Source organism: Urocampus carinirostris, chromosome 2 (genome assembly GCF_059441175.1).
Source record: "Urocampus carinirostris isolate Australia breed hairy pipefish chromosome 2, RoL_Ucar_1.0, whole genome shotgun sequence".
In the NCBI taxonomy this organism is placed as follows: Eukaryota; Metazoa; Chordata; class Actinopteri; order Syngnathiformes; family Syngnathidae; genus Urocampus; species Urocampus carinirostris.
The window spans coordinates 53,026,648-53,046,026 of NC_142350.1; the positions used below are offsets into that span (position 1 = coordinate 53,026,648).

The window sequence follows — 19,379 nt, forward strand, 5'->3', positions numbered from 1 at the left end:
GTGTGTAATAGTTAACTTTAATATACGTACCACTGCCAAACTGCAAAAAATATCAACACATATTCACAATGAACAATACATGAATCCAATAAATACAACTAATAAATGGACATATACAAAAAGTAAACGCTTCATTATCCTTATCATTTCCTGAACGACGACGGGAAAATGGAATTCATGGTCACAGCGTTTGAATCTCCTTACAAATGGGTTTGACAAGAGCACTTAGGTTTTTCTCAGTGTGCCTACCAGAAAGTTAATAATGATATTTAGAAATGTATATGGGCAGTCTTTCTCAACCTTTTTTTGAGCCAAGGCACACTTTTCTTTAAATTAATAAATTAAAGAGCGCGGAGTTCCTTGAAAACGTTTAAAAATTAATTACCGAAGACAGTTTCATGTAGTTTTTCAAAGCTTAAATGATCATGCTGCCTAAATTGACAGGATCAACTTTCTCTTATCATTTGTGGTCACATTGGCTCAGGCGGTAATACAGGTTATTCATTTGAGTTCATAATGTTTCTGTAACTTTGGATTTTAGTACACCGTGATCTCTTGTTTATCGCGCGGGTTACGTTCAAAAACTACCCGTGATAGGCAAAATCTGTGAAGTAGAAAACTTTATTAAACAATATAATACTCCAGTATACACTGAACAAAAGGAACTAATTCTTTGTTTAGAATCAAAACTTTGTTTAACAAATGAAACTACTCTATAAACGTTTTTACTGTATTGTTCTACTGCCAAATAATAATAAGCATACCATTTAGCCAATCAGAATAAAGAACACGATAAACGAGGAAAATCTGTGAGGTAGCGAAACCATGACAACTAAACTGCACTATGGCAAGGGATCATTGTATTTTTAAACTGTTTTTCTAGTGTGACTGTATCTTTTTTTAAATTAAAAAAAAAAAACAATATTTAAAATCACCAACAATGGTCTGTCAGTGGAAGATGCTTTTTACCATGTTCTTACTATTTTCTTTTTCTTTTTTAGTAAAATAAGAAAAATCAGCAAAATTATGTGCAAAACTTTTAATTCATTCATTTAATTATTCATGCAATGCAATCTTAAACAGCTTAATAAAACAAGTAATTTCTCTGTACTACCTCTTGAGCCAATAATTTGTAAACTAAAACAAAGATTAAAACAAATAGTAATCTGCTACCTACTGACATGGATGAAAGGTACAGTTTCCCGGCCATTCACAGGAATATAGTATATTGAACAACGGCGTGCTTTTTTGCAAAGATGATAATTTTCTGCGGCACACTTGTAAAAATCCCATTATTGCGCCCTGGCACACTGGTTGAGAAACACTTGCTTGTTTACGAGAGATACTTCTATGAACTAAACTCATTCAGTGTCTCACAAAAGCATATTTTCATGAAATAAAATAAGAAATGACACTTTGCTACAAAGTAAAATAGTCGACGTAGAGTTTGCCGAACAGTTCTCTTAAAAGGACTCAGTCGTTGATGTCTGGCAACAGAAGTGAGCGCACCGCTTGGTGAGAATTTCAAATAATGTTAAGCTAGAAAACACCAAATTCCAGCAATATATGATATATGATAAGATATAATATATATTTAAAAAGCATGTTCAGAGATGTGTTATTTTCAAATTGTGAGGAAAAAAATTCTTAATAATCATTTCATCTTGAGACATTAAAAAATTCAAAGGATATTTTTCAAATTCAAAGTTCATACACCAAATAGCCAAAAGATAGAAATATTTATCAAATTATAGTTTTAAGTAGGGAAAAGGTTTACAAGTGCCATAATCACCTTGTTTTAAGTGTAAATGAAAATTCTTCAGGATGATGTCTAATAGGTAAACATGTTTTGAATCATACAGATGCTCCCCTACTTACGACCATTCGACTCACGTAAAATTGGAGATACGAAATGTTTTCAAGATGTCAAAAAATATCCGGACATTGCTGTAAGTTAGATTTTGTATTGTGTGCACCTTTTTCCGAGTACAGGACCTTACTGTAGTGCTTCTTTCCGCTGTTACTGGCGTGTGGCGCTGTGAGAGGTCACCCAGCATCCACCCTACGGGTACAGAATCTCCAGCGCGCTCAGAACTTAGACGTGTTTATTGTTTAATATCTCGTGCATCCATTCAATATGGTTGATGTAAAGTGTAAAGAAAAGGCGAGCTGTTTCTTTTGAAATGAAAGTGAAATAAGAAAGCTTGATGTGGTTGAGAAAATGGTTGGAACGCTTTTTTTTGGCCACTTTTTACCACGGAGGGGGACCTCTCGAAGCACATCTTCCAAGAGCAAGTTACACTTAACTTTATCTATGTTTATAGAGCATATTATTTTATGAAATGTTTATTTTTTTAGTACAAAACAATACAGGTTACTTATACAAGCCCTAAACATACTTATATAAACCTTAAAAATACAAAATATAGTACCGAAGAAACTTACAAACAAATTTAACCTACGAAAAATCCTCCGGAATCTCGTTCGTAAGTCGGGCAGTGTCTGTACTTGTGTTTTTGAATGCTTATTAATTTAAGTATGTAGTTTATATGCAAAATATTTTAGCCAAAAGTGTGCAACAAGACTCAACAAAAATGCCATCAATTATAATTTAAATTTTTGTACTCTGTTAAAGTTGTGATGAAAGCTGCCGGTCAAAAAAAGATCGGAATAATAATAGTTAAGACCAGTGAGCATAGTAGCTAACACTGCTAGCATATAGCATTAGCATTAATTTATCATTTTAATGTAATTTCAGGAATAAGCCTTTACTTAGATTACAATTTATACATTAGTAAAATGTTTCTTCTGCAATGTTGTTAAAATATTCTACATGCCAGTGAAACACTGTGATATTCTATTCTTAATAAATATCAGTGATGAAATCGTCCCTCGTTTCTGATAGGCCCTCCACAATTGTTAATTGCAGAGGTCGGGGATCATTTCCACTCAAAGAGCAAACTACACGCTTGAAAAATATCAAGGAAATTGCACCAGGCAGACATCACACTCGAGTGTGTAATGTGATAAATCCTATTGGCTAAAAGACACAAGATCCAGCCTTAAAGGTAGAAAAGCGCTACAGCGTTCCTGACGCTTGTGGTAGAAACCTGGTGTTGCACTCCCAATGCAAGAAAAAATTGAATTTCATCTTCGAGTCAGATGTACTCGTGAGAAAGCCATACCTGACTCACGAGCCACACGTTGCCGTGTCCTAGTTTAATCCAATGTTGTTGATACTAAGAGAAGCACCTTGAAGGATTTTCTTGCACGGATCCCGGCATTGATTTTGACGGACAGTGATTAGCCGTCCAGTCCACTTGGGAGAGACGAAGGGTCTTTTTTAGCGTCACAGACCGTCCATCATGGCAAGGAGGTCATCCCCTTTGCTGCTAGCACTAGGGGACAGATCGGTCGTCTCTCGGGACTCACTGAACTCCCCCATGATCTTGGCCAGCTCGGCGTTGGCAGTTTGGTCCTGGGGGACAGAGATAGTTTTTGTTTTTCTTGGTTATTGAAAATAGTAATAATCTTTTACATATATGTATATTTAAAAATAATGGCAAAAAAGACAACTTATTTTTTTAAAAACTGAAGAAAAATTAGGGATCATTTTTGAAATGTCTTTTTCTAAAGAATATTTTTTCTTTTTTGCAGATTTTCTTTTTTTTCTGAATATTTTTGGAGTTTCCAGATGTCCGTCCATCCATCCATTATCTGCACCGCTTATCCCCGGTAGCGTCGCGGGGATGCTGGAGCCCATTCCAGCTATCTTCAGGCAGTGGGCAGGAGACACCCTGAACTGGTTGCTAGACAGTCGCAGAGCACACGGAGACAGACAACTCACTAGCTCATTCAAACCTAAAGACAATTCAGACCGGCCATATTTTTGAATGTGGGAGGAAACTGGAGTGCCCGGAGGAAGCCCACGCACGGGGAGAACATACAAACTCCACACGGGGAGGTTGCAGTAGCTGGACTTGAAACCTGAACCTCTGCGGGGCTCTGCGCTAAACACTCATCCGCCGTGCCGCCCAGTTTCCAAATGTATCTTTCTTACATTATAATTTGTTTAACAATTGCAGAAAAACAAAATCAAATTATTATGAAAAAGATGAAAGAATGGGATTCACTAATTCAAATAATTGTTTTTTCGCAAATCATGTATTTCTTTGGGGCGCGGGTACTTACTTCTTTTACAATAACAAAAAACAAATTGAAAGAAAATTAAGATAAATTTGGAGTATATTTTTTATTGGTGTTTTGTCTCTTCCGAAAAAATGTTTCAGTTTTTCAGAATAATTTTATTTTTTCTGAAAATATATTTTCTAATTTTCTCGATTTTTTTGAGTATTTAAAATTTTAATTTTTTTCAGACAGACACAAACTATTGCGAAAAAGAGAAAATAATTTAATTTAAATTAATTTTTTTAATGATCTGTTTTCCAAATAATATTTGTTGTAGTCTTTTGGAATATTTATTTCCTTTTAATATAACTTCTTAAAGAATAGTAAAACACCAAAACAACTGATTAGCAAAAAAACTGAAGCAAATTTTTGAGTATTTATTAATTATGTAGGCATTGCCAGTTTCACATTTTACTTTAGCCTCTGTGAATCAATGTGTAAGGATTTACAAGAAGTAACAATGAGTAAGGGCCCGGTCACACAGCCGTTTACGTCTGAATCACGGCCAGAAATTTCTGCCTGTGAAGCAGACGCTGTTGGACGCTTTGAGATCGCCATACAGACGAGATACAGCAGTGCTTTACACGCGGTCGGAAATTCACACGCGGTTGGCAGCGCGAAAAAGTTTTGCGCTGCTCAAAACTTTAGGGCCCGGTCGCCAAGTCTTTCACGGGCGTATCGAGGCTGAATCACGGCCAGAAATTTCTGCCCGTGAAGCAGACGCTGTTGGACGCTTTGAGATCGCCATATAGACGAGATACAGCAGTGCTTTACTCGCGGTCGGAAATTCACACGCGGTTGGCCGCGCGAAAAAGTTTTGCGCTGCTCAAAACTTTAGACCACGTGTAACCGCGGGCGGCACACGCGGAAATGACGCGGAACGACGGGCTCTGGCCGCGGCCAGGGCGTGGTTACACATGGGTAGGACGGGAAATTTCAGCGGGTAATCGTGGGTGGAGCATGGTAATAGCATGTTCTGCGCCTGTATCGCGGTGTTATTACGTGAAATTAGCGTGTTACGCGTGTGACGGTCAAACGCCTTTCTCCGCGTATATACAGCGCGATTTGCCGAGCAAACGTCAGTTGTGCTCGAGACGTCAAGGGGTGGACATGGATCCCCGTCACCGTAGTGACCTCGTCTTAATCCATTTTTATTTCTTGACAAATCTTTTCATTTTATAACAAGATAATAAAATAAAAATGAAAAACTATTACAATAATAACATGTTGGCTTCTTCGGTGCCATAGCTTGATATCTTGATCTTCACGGGACTGTGTCTTGAGCGGTTATGATTTCTACAGCCCGGTGTTATGCCGAGAAATGCATCCCTGCCGAGCTTTGCATCCCCTCGCTACAACAACCACTTTTACCTCGTTTTATCTCACTTTTAGGGAATGTAATGGCGAACATATAACCAAATCCACTTCGTCTTGCATTTGTTGGGAATGTAATACAACATAAACCATTCCGTCTTTGTTTTTGTTGTGAACGTAATCGAACGGTAATGCACACCGCATATAAATCACTTTTGAGAACCGTTATGCACTCTACCGTAAAGCTTATTATGCAGAAATAAGCTTTATGGTAGAGTGCATAACAGTTTCAATACGAGCGATTTGAATAGAAAAAGGCAAAATAAACATGTTACCTGCTCAAAAGTGATTTGTATACGGCGTGCATTACCGTTCGATTACATTCACAACAAATACAAAGACGGAATGGTTTAAGTTGTATTACATTCCCAACAAATGCAAGACAAAGTGGTTTTGGTTATATGTTCGCCATTAAATTCCCTAAAAGTGATATAAAAGTGAGATAAAACGAGGTAAAAGTGGTTGTAGTAGCGAGGGGATGCAAAGCTCGGCAAGGATGCATTTCTCGGCATAACGCCGGCTCGGCAGCTTTTATACCCGTGGTCCGCACGAGAAAATGACGCGGAAATGACGCGATGAGGAAGCGGAACAGTCGCCGGCGTCTGTTTTGCGGGCATACCACCGATGAACAGCGGGTTGGCCAATTTTGCGCATTTTCCATCGCGGGCAACCACGGCCAAAAAAACAAAAACGCAAAATTTTACCCGCGATACAGACGCAAACGGCTGTGTGACCGGGCCCTAACAATAGAAGCAGTACCTTTGTAGCTTGGATGTTTATAAATCCATACGAAAGCTCATCTGGTCTGGACAACAATGCTTCCCTGTGAAAAATAAATCCAAATGTTAGTTCTGAATGAAACTCCATTTGGAAAAAGTACTCACTCTTCCTCTTCATCAGTTGCAAACAGGTTGACCCGGAAGCCGCTCTCTGCATTGCTGGACTTCTGGACTTCTAAGCCTCCCATAAGTTTGGCTAAAAGGTTAAGTTCTTCTTTTGCCAGAGGGTTAGGAGCCAGGTTTACCTAAATAGTACACAATACATAACGCATGTGCTCTTCCAGTGTCAAAAAAGGATTTTTCTTTAAAGTGAGTTCAAAATTCATTCTGATGTCCGTTTGAAAATATATGAATATTTTAAAGCCCCGGTCTTAATAAACAGTGACCCCTAGTGGTGTAAAAATGTTTCATTCATTTAGATCAGACGTCACCAACAATTTTGATATGCGTTAGATATCATGTTATAACTATGTTCTTGCTATGTCACTATCAGGTTGTGATCATTAGAAGTAGTCAAGTCAAGTCATGTTTATTTGTATAGCCCTTAATCACAAGGAGTCTCAAAGGGCTGCACAGACCAAAGAATATTGCAAACTACAGACTATTATTACACCAGCACGTCAAGTCAAGTTACGTTTATTTGTATAGCCCTTAATTGCAAAGAGTCTCAAAGGGCTGCACAGTTCAAAGACTATTGCAAACTACATACTATTATGACACCATCTCCTGATCTAAAACCAACATGAGGGCAAATACTACACAGATATTGTCAACATAAAATATAGGTTATTCATATGCTATAGAATACAAGTGTGTTTTAAGCTTAGATTTAAACATTTCCACTGAGGTTGCAGATCAAATCTCAGGGGGAAAAGCATTCCGCAGCATCACCTGATCTTAAACCTACAAGAGGGCAAGTAGAGCTACAATAGACTCAGTCAACCAGTAAAACATCATACCAGTAAAAAAAAAAAGGACGACCACTTTGGAGACACTAATTTCGATAAAACCCTATTCATTAAAATAACAATACAAAACACATGAATTATCTCATAAGTAGGATTTTTTAAAAGACTAAGTTTTGAAATGTGAAATTATACAACTTGACATAGCTTCTGTAGAAGCTGACATGTATGCTCACCATTTTACGACGAGAGAAGCCTGAAACACCATTTCACTTCTTTAGCGACTAATAGTAGCCACTTTGCTGCAAGATAACTAGCTAGCTGCTATGGTTATTGCTTTGTCCTTGTTCTTCAGTGTCACTTGTCTTCCCCAGATGGGTTCTGTAGTTCAGGGTCCTGACGCTTGATAAATTCTAGTTTGCTCTTGCAATCTTTTACTGGCCTTTATAATAGATTATCCTGTAGCCACTAAAGTTAGAAACTTAGACACTTTCAAATACTATTATCTTTGTTTTTGGGAGATTTGACATCATAAAAAAGGCCACTAAATGTTGTGTAATAAAGTGAAATAGATATACAGACGCTCCCCTATGTACGACCTCTCGACTTACGCAAAACAGTACGAAGATTTTTTTCGGGATGTTGAAAAATATCTGGACATTTCTGTAAATTAGATCTTCTATTGTGTGCACCTATTTCAGAAAACAGGACAGTACTGAAGTGCCTCTTTATGCCGCTACCGGCGTGTGGTAGCGCTGTGGGAGGTCAACCAGCATCCAGCCCGAAGAAGAAATCCGGCTTCTACTTCCTAGTTCATGTGTAAAAATAAAATGCTGCGTGTACTTTTCTTTAACATCTCATGCATCCATTCAATATGGTTGGTGTAACGTGTAAAGAAGAGGCGAGCCGTTTCTTTTGAAACAAAAGTGGAATGGTAAAGCTTGATGCGGTTGAGAAAATGGTCGGAACACTTTTTTTCGGCCACTTTTTACCAAGAAGGAGAACCTTTTGATGCGCATCTTCCAAAAGTAAGTTAAACCAGACTTTATTTATCTTTAAAGAGCATATTATTTTATGAAATGTTCATTTTTTTTTAGTCCAAAACAATACAGGTTACTTATACAAGCCTTAAATATACATAGATAAACTTTAAACGTACAAAATATAGCACTGAAGCAACTTATGAACAAATTCAAATTACGTATGATCGTAAGTAGCGCAGCATCTGTAATATCTTATAATATGGTATAGCAACAGGAATACCATAATATAGTTTAAAAACTCACCATTTAGTAATTTCATTTCAGTTGAAAAATATATTTTATTACCTTCGCGTGCTGAGTTGAGTGCTTGGTGGTTCCTGACATGTGAGTTTCCACCGGACGGCACACACTGTACCTGAAAGGCCAAAGCAGCAGACAAGTTATACAATTTCTGAACAATGGTCCCCCTTAAACTTTGCTTGTTGCATTGCAGACATCTTACATGTTGGTGCCCAGTTTGGTGACCCTGTCGCCAAAAAGCTCAAAAGATCCTTCGCAGAGCCCAGCGGTGTAGTTTCCGCCGTTATTGAACTGGAGCCTGCTCGTCTCCTCGCCGGTGCAGCTATACATCCTGGGGGGATGCATTCATGGTAAAAAGTAAAAAAAACATGTAAGAAAAAGTTAGATAGAAGTAAAAGACACAACAGCAAAATCTCCAAACCCTTTTGATACTTGTATATATTTAACTGGGACGTATTTTATTTGTTTAGGAAAAGATAAACATATGTATTTATTTGTTATTCTAATTATAAAATTTTAATCGGTATTTATTGATTCAAAAATAGATACTTTTTACTTTGTTTTTTTAGTACTGACATTTTAAAAAGTACATGCATAATAGCAAATTAGATTTAATAATGACAATACCAATAACAAAGGTCTTTAAATGGCTTGTTTTTTATGTATTGAAGGTGATGAAAAGAAATGCATTTTAATGTGATGTATTTAATGGCTTGTCTGGTATTTTGTTTGTATTTTCTTTAGAAAAAAAGGGAACCATTATCAATCATTTTTGGGATATACAATATAAAAATTGTACAATCAGATATATTCTGGTAGTTTAGTGTCACAACAGAGAAGGAACAAAATAATTGATTTGGTTTAATTTTTTTGACGATTATTTGTATTTTCTCTAGCTCGTGAATATAATTTGGATTAGTGCTTCATTTGCACAACCATGATTGACAAAACCAAAACACACATCTTGTCTAAAGTTAGAACGCTGAGTCCACAAAGACAAGTAATGCAATTAGTTGGACAACTGACTACTTAAGCTTAACGTTATAGCATGAGGTCAGAATTACAACGGAAAAAATAAAGACACGGTGAACAATTCTGATCTCTTTAAGTGACAGTGTGGAACAATTCCCCACTAGAAATTAGCTTCAGTGTATGTGTTTTGAAGACGCACTACGGAAGCTTGAAGGACACCAAATTGCAGAATGCTGAAGGCCAATTCCATATTTTCTCGCAAAATGAATTATAGCAAGCAACATGACATGAAAGATGGTGTTAATCCCCTCAGGTGACAACAAATGACCAATCAAGCTGGAAACACCCGTAGCAGCTGAAATGAGCAAGTAACTCGAGTTGGTCAGAGCTGGTGTATTTGGGTAAATTCAGCAGCAATTGCAATAAATAAAGGGCAAATAGAATATTTCAAACTAGAATTTGTCAAGCATCAGGACCCTGAATCATGGAACTCAGGGACATTCACTTTCATGACTCGCTAGAGAAGGCGAGTGACACCGTAGGACCAAGCAAGCTTGAAATACAAGGAGCAGCTAACAATAGCTGCAAGTCATAGCCAGTAGTAAAGTGTCTAACATGAGTGGCTAGAGAAGGAAACAGTGGGTAAATAAAGTGGAAAATGCCAGAATTGTGGGACTGTGCGACAATCACACGCACAGGTGACTAACAGCTAAAAACATCACCAGAACAAGCAAACGTAGTAATAGATGTCAGCTCGCCATGTTCACAAAAGCAACTCAATCTACCCATCCATTATCTGCACAGCTTATCCTCAGTAGGGTCGCGGGGGTGCTGGAGCCCATCCCAGCCATCCTTGGGCAGTGGGCAGGGGACACCCTGAACTGGTTGCTAGTCAGTCGCAGGGCATACAGTGACGGACAACTCCCTCGCTCATTCACACCAGGGGACAATTTGGACGGAGGAAACCTGAGTGTCAGGAAGAAACCCACACAAGCACGGGAGGAACATGCAAACTCCACAAAGGAAGGTTTGATCTCATGACCTCAGAATTGTGCCAGAATTGTGCCAGAACTGTGCCACGGTCGCATTAACTACTCAGCCACCGTGCCACCCAACTCAATCCCGGGGTCGGGCCCAGACCCGAAATCTTACCTCTAGTTACTTTAAAATATATTTAAAAAGTACAGGAAGGTTTTTGAGTGGCATAGTCATACGTGACATCATCCTGTCAATATTTTTGAGGAACTTTTTTCAGTATCTATCATAGGCAAGATATTTCGAATTCTGATTAAATTAATGCCGATTTCACTATAAAATATAATTTCTTTACTCACAACATTCAATCAATACTCGGGTTAGGTTAGTGTAGCTGTCACCTTATCAAGCAGGGAATTTCCGCCCCATGGGGCACTGGACCGCTAATAGGAAGCACAAATCGACCATTGGAGTTCTGCACTTTGTCTTTGAGGAAAATGGAAACCTGGAATACAGGACAGCAAAACAAAGATGTCAAACAAACCCCAGCATTCTGTTTATGCCACAACCAGCAAACAGGGAAAACCCAATCGCGTAACGTTTTTTCACAATTTTATTGAAAGAAAGAGGGCGCCCGCGATCTGATGCTCACTGGACGCGGGAAGCAAGTCGTTCTTGCGATCGGATTGTGATCCGAATACGGAAGTGGATCTTCCGTAGCGAGCGATGGCGGTGTCAGGGATGGAAAAACAGGTTGGGAGAGCAAGAGCGTGGTCGGGGTCGGAAACAAGTCGCAAGCCAGGACAGGAGAGTAGTCGGGATAAAAAATGGGTCGTAAGCTGGGACGGGAGAGCAGACGTGGTCGGGATCAAAACAAGTCATAGCCAGAGACAAACGGGAGTAAAACCGGACAGGCAGGAGTCAGGGTCGAAAAAGGTTTGCCTTGTATAGACAGAAGTTCGCAGACAGACTGACAACAGGGGACAGACAGGACTGGGTTCAAATAGTAAACAGGGAGCCAATAAGAACCCGCTGCGATTTGCGCCAAATGAGCGGGCACAGCTGAGTCACGTCAGTAATCATGACAGTTTAAGCCACATATTGTATTATGATGCTATGTATTTTTACATTGTCAATAAATAAATAAATAAAAAACCGGGCCCCTTTGGCAGAATATTTAGCCTGTCTTCTTTTCTTTTACTATAGAGCAGCAGAGTTCACCAACCTTTTTGAAGCAAGATGCTACTTTTTTGTTACTGATTAGCGCCAAGACCTACCAGTTTCATATGCATTTTTAAAATAACATACCATGTTACTATTGTGTTATCGTATTGTATTCTTTTTTTTATAAATTGGGTAAAAAAATCACAACGACCCATCACATTTTCAGAACTGGTCCGCGGGCTACTCAGGTACTCTTAGGCACCATGTAAGTGACCCCTGCTATATTATCTTAAAATACTTATTAATATACTACTACCATAGCAGATGATTTTGCTCGGGGTAAACATTTTGCCTTTGAGATTTTGGTAGACAATTATTCTTACATTTTGCAAAGTTATCTAGCATCTGCCATTGCCTATAACTTTAATGATTTTAAGAATTTTTGGAGGATGAAAAAAACATCAAACATCTCTTAAAATGTCGCCAATACACCAGGTTTTTGTCATGTAACATAAAGAATTTCCTTATTATGAAAACTAACTGAATCATAGTAATAACAACAACAACATGTTTTAATTATTTCTAATACTTGATCCTTCTGATTCTTCTGTCTCGTGCTAGAAATTCTGGAATCATATTTCAATCTCTGATTTATTGGGTAACATGAGTGACTAGAAAAGGAAACAAAAGTGAAAAAAGCATATAATTTGTACGTTACACGTACAATGACCTCAGGTGTCCTGAAAGGCGATTGTAAATAAGACATGTATACTATTATCATTATTATTATTACTACTACTATCAAAAAAAGGTTAGTGATGCCGCAATCATGGGACGCGACGAACATTATACAAGCTTGGTAAGTGCAGTCATCCAGTGGCATTAATAAGCAATTATTGGATTTTCAGTATTAGTGGTAAAACGAGATCTACATTGTCAAATTGATGTGTTTACTGTATGGAGAGACTTACCCTAATGTGCATATCCTGAAAAAAGATAAGAAGAGTTTGTCTAATCAGCTGCAACTCGCCGCTCGGTAACGGATTATACATCTGCAAGCAAGAAAAGACTTCAATTTTCATGCAAACAAAATTAATGTTCAAAATCTTGTTGCACCTCGATGAGCTGATGATACGTCTCGTCCACCAGACCCAAAATGGAAGGCGTGTCCTTCACAAATTCCCTAATGGCGTCCATGTGGTTGAAGGAGACCAGGAGGAGGTCTCTGGGTCGAGGACAAAGGAGAACCTGGTACTTGAAGGCCATGGTCATCAAGTCGTATAGCTGTAATGTGAAACAGAGTTCCAACCAGATTAAATACAAGGCACTCGTTTGGATGAAATTCAGCCTACGTGAGGGACTGAAACAAGGGTGTCAAGCATATGGCCCGAGCGCCAGATCAGGCCCTCAAGACAACACTGAGAGAAAATAAGCTGCAATGTCCTGCAGTTTAAAATACGTCCACTTGATGTAACCAAAGCCAGGCACCAACTGTAGTTGGAGTTGCTGACTACTATTTATCAATCAGAATTCATTTTATGTTATTTACTTTAAAAATAAGTCATTAGAATCCAAAGCTGAACGACTTTTAAATCATTAAACTAATAATTTCAAATAGTTGCACTTAAATGAGTGTTTGCTATTTTATGTCATTTTCCAGTTTGCATGTGGACCTGAATTACTACAAGGGCAAAGTGTATAATATCTGACCATTGTATTGTGTAAAGCAAGTTAAAACGGAAAATAAGTTTACAAATTTTGGAGACTAAGCGACCAGTTGTTTTTTTGCCCTGCTTTTTGCATTGAAAGAAAAAAAAGAAAGGGAAAAAGACAAAATGGGAAACAGAGAAAACTAGGAAAAAAGAACGGAAAGTAGCAAAAAATACCCCTAAATTTTTAAAAAGTAATAAGAAACAAAGTGAAAGGGAAAAAAGAAAGTTAAAGAATGAACTGCTTTCTTTCTTTACTTCACTTTCTATCTTCCTTTATATACTGTATATATATATATACTGTATATATATATATATATATATATATATATATATATACACTATGTGATAATATGATACACTGCTTTTTTCTCATTCACAAATATTGCACTATTATTACAACTTAGGCCAGTCTCTAATCATAGACCTGATGACCCTTTTTTTCTTGTTTTCTTTTCGAAATCTTTATTACATGTTTACCCTGGAGTGCCAAGTTCAATCTTGTTGTATAAAATGTTTTACAACGATGATATTAATGACAATAAAGACAATTAAATTCTCTCTCTCTTTCTATTTTTTTTACTCTGTCTCTTGAGGTAAAATTAGTTTGACACCCTTGAATTAAAACATCTAAATGTCACTCACCTTGTCCATGCTTGCTTGGTTGAGCCTCATGATAGAAGCGTGAGCCAGCCGGTCGAACACGGTGCGCAGCGCCTTTTTGGAATAGAGCTCCTGTGGCTTGAAAAGTTCCTCCAAAAACTTCTTGTTAAACATAGTGGTGACGATGTCATTCATGACTAATGGGTGGTGAAAGGGAAATAATGGAAATACATCAACCTTCAGTTTTTTTTTTTTTTGAATTGAATCGTAAAATCATTTTTTTTCTCAAATTGAGATTAGTAGAGGAACGTTCACGATTCTATGTGACAGAATTTTGTAATTTCTTTCTTAAGAAAAGAATAATAATCTCCTACACGTTTGGGGAAGCGTATGTAACAAACTATTCTCTGACTTTGTTCTTTTCTTTTTTGGATGTTATTTTTAGTTAATTCTTATAATGCTTTGTAAAACAGGGTGTTTCAAAAATGTCCATATCCTTTGAGATGTTAATATCACAGAAACAACATGATTCACACAAATAAAATTATAAAGTAGTAATGTTAAAGTTCATAAGATTTATTCTGCCTAATTGTAATTAGAAATTCAAAACATGTTGATTATGTGAACAATTTCACAAATGTTTAATACTAGCACCGCTTGAGATGTGGCATACGTCAATTCGATAATCCAGCTCCTGCCGAAGCATATCTTTGGTATCTACCGTTCTGCGTAAGTCGAAGGTTCGTAAGTAGGGGAGTGTCTGTATATTTATACATAGTTCACGGATCACTTAAAAGGCTCTATATATATATATATATATATATATATATATATATATATATATATATATATATATATATATATATATATATATATATATATATATAATATATTTATTCTAACAATTAATTGTTAGCATTCAAAGGATATCAAAAGTTTAAAAATAAATATATCTAGCCATCCATTATCTGCACCGCTTATCCTCAGTAAGGTCGCAGGGGTGCTGGAACCCACCCCAGCCATCTTTGGGTAGTGGGCAGGGGCACCCTGAACTGGTTGCCAGCCAGTTACAGGTCACACAGGGACAGACAACTCTCTCGCTCATTCACACCTATGAACAATGTGGACTGGCCAATTAACCTGACATGCATGATTTTGGAATGTGGGATGAAACCGGAGTGCCTGGAGGAAACCCACGCAAGCACAGGGAGAACATGAGAACTCTGCACAGAAAGGCTGGTAGCTGGATTAGAACCCATGACCTCAGAACTGTGCCGCGGACGCAATAACCATTGCACTGCCGCCCTGTATAATGTGTTTATATATTTGTACACTTCTATCTCCCATGGGACAAATGAAACAGTGCGCAACAGCATCAGAGGTACATTGCCCCCTACCAAGAACTGTTGTCAACTGTACGCATACAGAAATCTCAGTGGTATGGTCATGTCACAAGATCATCAGGACTGACCAATATAATTATCCAGGGCACAGTCCAAGGGGGCAGAAGGAGAGGAAGACTCAAAAAAGAAGTGTGCCAACAGCATTAAGGAATGGACTGGTGCCAACTTTGCTGCGACCCAAGAACAGGCCAGGGACCATTAACAGTGGAGAAGGCTGTCCAGAGTTACGTCCTCATTGGTGCAACGATGACCCACGCGGTTAAGGGACCCATGAACATGATTTTATATATGTTAAATTTATTTTTTATTTCAAGCTGAATAAAAAAATGATTTCTTATTACTAATGACGGAATTGTTTGTTATTAACAAATAAACAGTTATTTTATTTACATCAGTCAAGAGCCTGCAGCTTGTACAAAATGCTGCAGCAAGGGTTTCAACTAAGACAAGAAAGTTTGATCACATTACCCCGATTTTGGCTGACCTGCACTGGCTCCCTGTTAGCTTGAGATGTGATTTTAAGTTTCTGTTGATAGTATACAAAATCATGCATGGACTTGCTCCCTCATATCTTTCACATATAATTTCCCCCTATGTTACGGTCCGGAGCCTTCACTCTGAGAGTGCTGGTCTACTAGTGATCCTAAGAGCCAAGAAGAGATCCGCAGGTTCGAGAGCACTTTCCATTCGGGCCCCGGTGCTGTAGAATGTTCTTCCCCCTGAGATTTGATCTGCAACCTCAGTGGAAATGTTTAAATCTAAGCTTAAAACACACTTCTATTCTATAGCATATGAATAACCTATATTTTATGTTGACAATATCTGTGTATTATTTGCCCTCATGTAGGTTTTAGATCAGGGGATGGTGCCATAATAGTCTGTGGTTTGCAATAATATGTGGTCTGTGCAGCCCTTTGAGACTCAATGTGATTAAGGGCGTCACAAATAAACGTAACTTGACTTGACGTGCTGGTGTAATAATAGTCTGTAGTTTGCAATATTCTTTGGTCTGTGCAGCCCTTTGAGACTCCTTGTGACTTGACATAAGTTATTTAGGAAATAGATAAAATAAAAACATTTGAAAGATAATTAGTTTTAAAAAAAAAATTCATCAAAATCATGTTTAACTAATTTTTGTTGAATTATTTATTAAAAAAATAATATTTTCATACAGTTTTAAATAATTTAAAAATATATGTTGTGCCTTTAAAAACACGAAAGCTGTTTGAATTGTGTTCTCAACTTCTCATGCTGGTAATTTAGATATTTCTCAGTTAAGGACCTGAGGCACAATTCTGTTCATCTTTTTTCTTTTTGTTTCTTCTCTTTTATCAGTCAATCAAAATTTATACGAACGGCACTTTTTAAACACTGAAATGCAACTCAAAAGTGCTGTACAGTATAAAACAGTGAATGTAGAATAACGTAAGAAAAAGTTCCCTTCTCTCCCCACACAAAATCTCCTAACATCCAAAAACAGACACGCACACAAAATGGGTAAAACACATATATAAATGAATGCAATTCAAAATAAATTAATAAAAACATGATGGGAAGGCATGAATTGATTATCCATGTGGTTGAAGTGACTTCAAAGAATTTTACTCAATATATTCCAATGAAATAAATAAAATTGCAGTTCTTAAATATTTTGGTTGCTAATAATAATAAAAAGAAAAGGGTACATGTTTTAAGAATAGTCAACGTTGTGACTCGCTGTGTTATTAGCGAAGTCTCACTCTGATTTTTTTAAAATTTTAATTTAAATAATAATGTGCATCATGGCAAAATGCAAAACCCTTTGAAATAATAAAACGCTAATTGTTTTTGTCATCTTCCGTTTGGACAGCAAGAAAGATATAATTATCTTTTAAACATTGACAAAAATAACCGACACAACCACTTGAAGTGTTTTCTTTTAGCGGTTGTGTGTTATGTAGCAAAAAAATAGCTAACTACCTTTTTTAGCTTTATCGGCGGGGATATTTTGAGCTCGTAGACGCTGGTCCAGAATATAAAGCATTTCCCCACCTAGATTGATGAAGAGTAAGGGGAGAGTTCTGGACGACATGTTGGTTAAAACGGTTAAAACGAGAAAGTAAAATCCTGAAACGGTGTAAAAAGAGAATGCTAGCAATTTGCGACTAGCTTGCTACAAACGAGATTGGTTGCTAATGCCTCCTCCGCTGGTTGCCAAGCCACGGGGAACTAGCCAATTGCAGCGCGTAACGTCATCCAAAACAAGGGTTGAGACTGAACGCGGAAGTGAATGAAAATACTGTAGTTCCTACTTTCTGAATATAAAGTATTTAGAAAAATTCAAACTAGTTTACTTTTACGTTTATAAAGAAAAGAAAATTTATTTCCAGCAAGATATTTCATTGAAATACCTTTTTTTCTTCTGAGCTAAAGGTTAATGGGTAAATTATTTCAAATAGCAACAAAATGTAAATAATACACAAAATGAATCTCAAATGTAAACAATTAAATTATCTATTTTTTTTAGGTAACAGTCAATTGCTGTAGAAGCCCCGTAAAGCAAAAATTTCATTAATACTCATTCAATTGGCTCCCTGTTAGCTTGAGATGTGATTTTAAGGTTCTGTTGGTAGTATACAAAATCATGCATGGACTTGCTCTCACATACCTTTCAGATTTAATTTCCCCCTATGTTCCGGTTCGGGGCCTTCGTTCTGAAAATGTTGGTCTACTAGTGATCCCAAGAGCCAAGAAGAGATCCACAGGTTCGAAAGCGTTCTCTATTCGGGGCCCAGTGCTGGGGAATGCTCTTCCCCCTGAGATTCGATCTGCAACTTCAGTGGAACTGTTTGAATCTAGGCTTAAAAAACACTTCTATTCTATAGCATATGAATAACCTATATTTGATTTTGACAATATCTCTTTGTTTGTTGTTGCAACATCCATTGCAGCCTGGGCATTCTGGAAGGAGGATTACTTCATGAGCAGTCTCTTCTCAAGGTTTCTTCATTTTGCTCATGTTGAGGTTTTTGAGTTTTTCCTTGCCCTCATGGTTTTAGATCAGGGGATATAGTCTGTGGTTTGCAATAATCTGTGGTCTGTACATCCCTTTGAGACTCTTTGTGATTAAGGGCTATATAAATAAATACAAAAAGAAACATTTGGCTAAATAACAGGCAATTATGTCATAGAGCTATTTATGTTAGAGTATGCATGTGATTATTATGAACTATGGACTCAATATTTTTAATATTTCAATTAAAATTGTTATACCCTCAGATCATCTTCCTCCCTCCATCTCACTATACCCCCTTCCCGCCTCAGCTCCAAGGGAAGCAGAGCTTTCGGCCACTCAGCCCACAAGCTCTGGAACCCATTGCCGCCTGACGTCCGAAACTCCGTGACCCTGTCCACCTTTAAATCCAGACTCACACCTCACCTCTTCAGACTTGCCTATTCTTGACTATACAGGTATGCCTCACACATTACCCCTTTTAACAATAATGTTTTTTATTGGCTATTTTTTACTTGCTTGTTTTACTATTGTTTCACTCTTCCTTTAATGTTGTGTACTACTTATATGTACAGCGACCTTGGGTGTCCTGAAAGGCGCTTCAAAATACATTATTATTACTATATTATCATTATAATAGAATTTTTCACAACTTTTAAATATGAGAAGTACATACTTTCCCTAATGTTGTACCCTGATTTAACTCCCATGATTCTCTTTGGTTCCTATTACTTTTCATTACTGAATTATTTCGAAATGCCATCAACGAATAATTTCAATAACTTTTCATTCCTCTGTCCATCCATTATCTGCACTGCTTACCCTCAGTAGGGTCGCGGGGGTGCTGGAGCCCATCACAGCTGTATTCGGGCAGTGGGTAGGTGACACCCTCAACTGGTTGCCAGCCAGTTGCATGGCACACAGAGACAGACAACTCACTCATTCAGGGACAATTCAGAGTGGCCAATTAACCACGCAGTCTGCAGTAGCTGGACTTGAACCATGGGGCTAACCACCCATCCGCCGTGCCAC

General features: G+C 37.7%; 1 protein-coding gene across 1 annotated transcript; it reads right to left on the bottom strand.

Moving 5' to 3' along the window:
* On the bottom strand, nt 1-17,502 carry oscp1b (organic solute carrier partner 1b). The gene is made up of 10 exons (XM_088327071.1): nt 17,315-17,502; nt 13,995-14,149; nt 12,757-12,924; nt 12,612-12,692; nt 10,878-10,981; nt 8,732-8,860; nt 8,575-8,644; nt 6,447-6,586; nt 6,322-6,385; nt 1-3,478 (listed from the first exon to the last, which is right to left on the bottom strand). The coding sequence occupies exons 1-10, from the start codon at nt 17,424-17,426 to the stop codon at nt 3,350-3,352; spliced, it is 1,152 nt and encodes a 383-aa protein (XP_088183197.1). The 5' UTR covers nt 17,427-17,502; the 3' UTR covers nt 1-3,349.
* Nucleotides 17,503-19,379: the final 1,877 nt, after the last annotated feature.